This window comes from Acanthisitta chloris, unplaced genomic scaffold, assembly GCF_000695815.1.
Source record: "Acanthisitta chloris isolate BGI_N310 unplaced genomic scaffold, ASM69581v1 scaffold40435, whole genome shotgun sequence".
Lineage (NCBI taxonomy): Eukaryota > Metazoa > Chordata > Aves > Passeriformes > Acanthisittidae > Acanthisitta > Acanthisitta chloris.
This window is the reverse complement of record NW_008676123.1, coordinates 1-1807: the sequence shown is the minus strand read 5'-3', so window position 1 is coordinate 1807 and position 1807 is coordinate 1. Positions and strand designations below refer to the sequence as shown.

Genomic DNA, 1807 nt, shown 5'->3' with positions numbered 1-1807 from the left:
TTTACTGACCTCAGTGGAAAGTATGTAGTTTAAGATTTCAAACTGTGCAAATACCTTACAGCAAATTAGCAGCTAAGAATGAAATGTGGATCTTATTGTCATTTTTCTAGGACATCTACAAACACAGAAGAACTATTCCTTTCCTCTACACCTACTGCAGACTTAATACTGCCCTTCATTTAAGACACCTCTACTACATCAAAGGAGCTCAAACAACACCTGTTTTGATCAAGTTCTAAGTCAGAACCTGGCAAAGCAGGAATTACACTTCTAGAAGAAAGCCTAGAGAAAGTCCTCCAGACTGTGTCAGAAACAGTGACCTCACTGCAAAGCAGATCATAGAAACAGCCTGTGATTCTCTGGAAACACCTCACATTATTTCTACATGGAATAGGAAGGAACAGTACCAAGACTTTGGCTTGAGCTTCAGAGGAAGCACGTTTTCCTAAAAGGTTATGTATCTACTAGAAGCCTTCTGGAAGCCAGGCAGGGCAGGCAGCTGGGAGTGGTGATGCTCCTCTGCCACAGCCAGCTCCAGCACAGTTCCATTGTCAGGGCCCCTGACCAACATGGCAGACAGGACCTGCCCAGCAACACATTCAACCAAGAGTTCAGCCTCCTCAGGCTTGTCCAGCTGTAAACCATCCTCCAAAACATCACCCACGAAGCCACTGTCTGTTCCCCTCCAACTGGCAGCTCCAGCATCCTGCTCTATTCTTGGATGTCCTTCAGATCCCACAGCCAACCTCGGTTTTCTCACCTTCCTGTTTGTCAGCTCTTCCCATCATGATCCTCTCACTAACTGTGCTATGCCAAAAATCACTAGCCTACTCCCTCTCCCCACAGCAAGAAACTCTACTCTCATTTGCCAAGAGACAACTGCAACCTGTCCCAGGCACTGTGCCAACAGACTGGTTCCCAAAGTAAGGATATCCGAGTGTGCTGAATGCAAACCTAATCATCCAGCTACTCTCTCCACTACACTTCTTTATCCACACTTTAGTCAGGCAGCTGTTCCTCTTCCTCCTCTCTTGCATGTTTCAAAGCCCCTTCCTTGTCCCTGACTTAGGGCTTCTACACTGCTCCCTTCTGCTCTATCTGCTTGTTCTTGCAAACATTTCTCATCTTCCAAGAGCTACTGCAGGGTCATGGGTTTCCTTTACCCCTACTGCAGATCATGGATTTTTTTCCCCTCTGCATGCTGTACTGTACAAACTGCCAATCCTTCCAGGAGCAGACCAACTGCAAAACAGATGCACGGGCTGGAGCACAGCTCAGCATGGCAAGATGCACGGGCAAATACTTCAGCAAGCAACAGGATGCAAAGTACCTGGCTGAAGTCCTGGAGAGCTCCTGCTCCAGCCGCTATCATGTACAAGTCTGCATCCTCCTGCCTTACCTGGTTCAGCTAGAGCAGGCAGGGATGGCTCCACATCCGACAATCACATCTTCATTTGGCTACACGGGGTTATTCCCTGGCTCAATGTCTGTCCTCTAGTACCTTAGCTCCCACCCCAGCCCCTTCCTGACAGACTTGCACAGCATCCACATTCACAGCATTTCCCATTCCACAGCTCCTACCCGACCGTTCGGCCGCTTTGTGCCGCTTGCTGGGATGTGTGACGGTAATCTCCTCATAGTCAGGGTCCTTCTCTGCAATCACTCTCTTGATCCCAGACATGTTCTCTACTCCACTGAGAGGAAAAACAAAAGCATTAGCATCGCCCACAGTCACCTTTCAGGCAGGCTTCACCCACGCACCACGGGGAGGCCTGTGGTTTGCCTCCCACAGGAGCAGGGGCACCTG

General features: G+C 49.2%; 1 protein-coding gene across 1 annotated transcript in view; it reads right to left on the bottom strand.

Moving 5' to 3' along the window:
• The window catches only part of YEATS2 (YEATS domain containing 2), a 43892-nt gene extending 42211 nt beyond the window's left edge, over positions 1-1681 (bottom strand). The window contains exon 1 of the mRNA XM_009075997.1: positions 1582-1681. Within this exon, the coding sequence (XP_009074245.1) occupies positions 1582-1681 (100 nt within the window). The remainder of the gene's footprint in view (positions 1-1581) is intronic.
• Between the last annotated feature and the right edge of the window lie 126 nt (positions 1682-1807).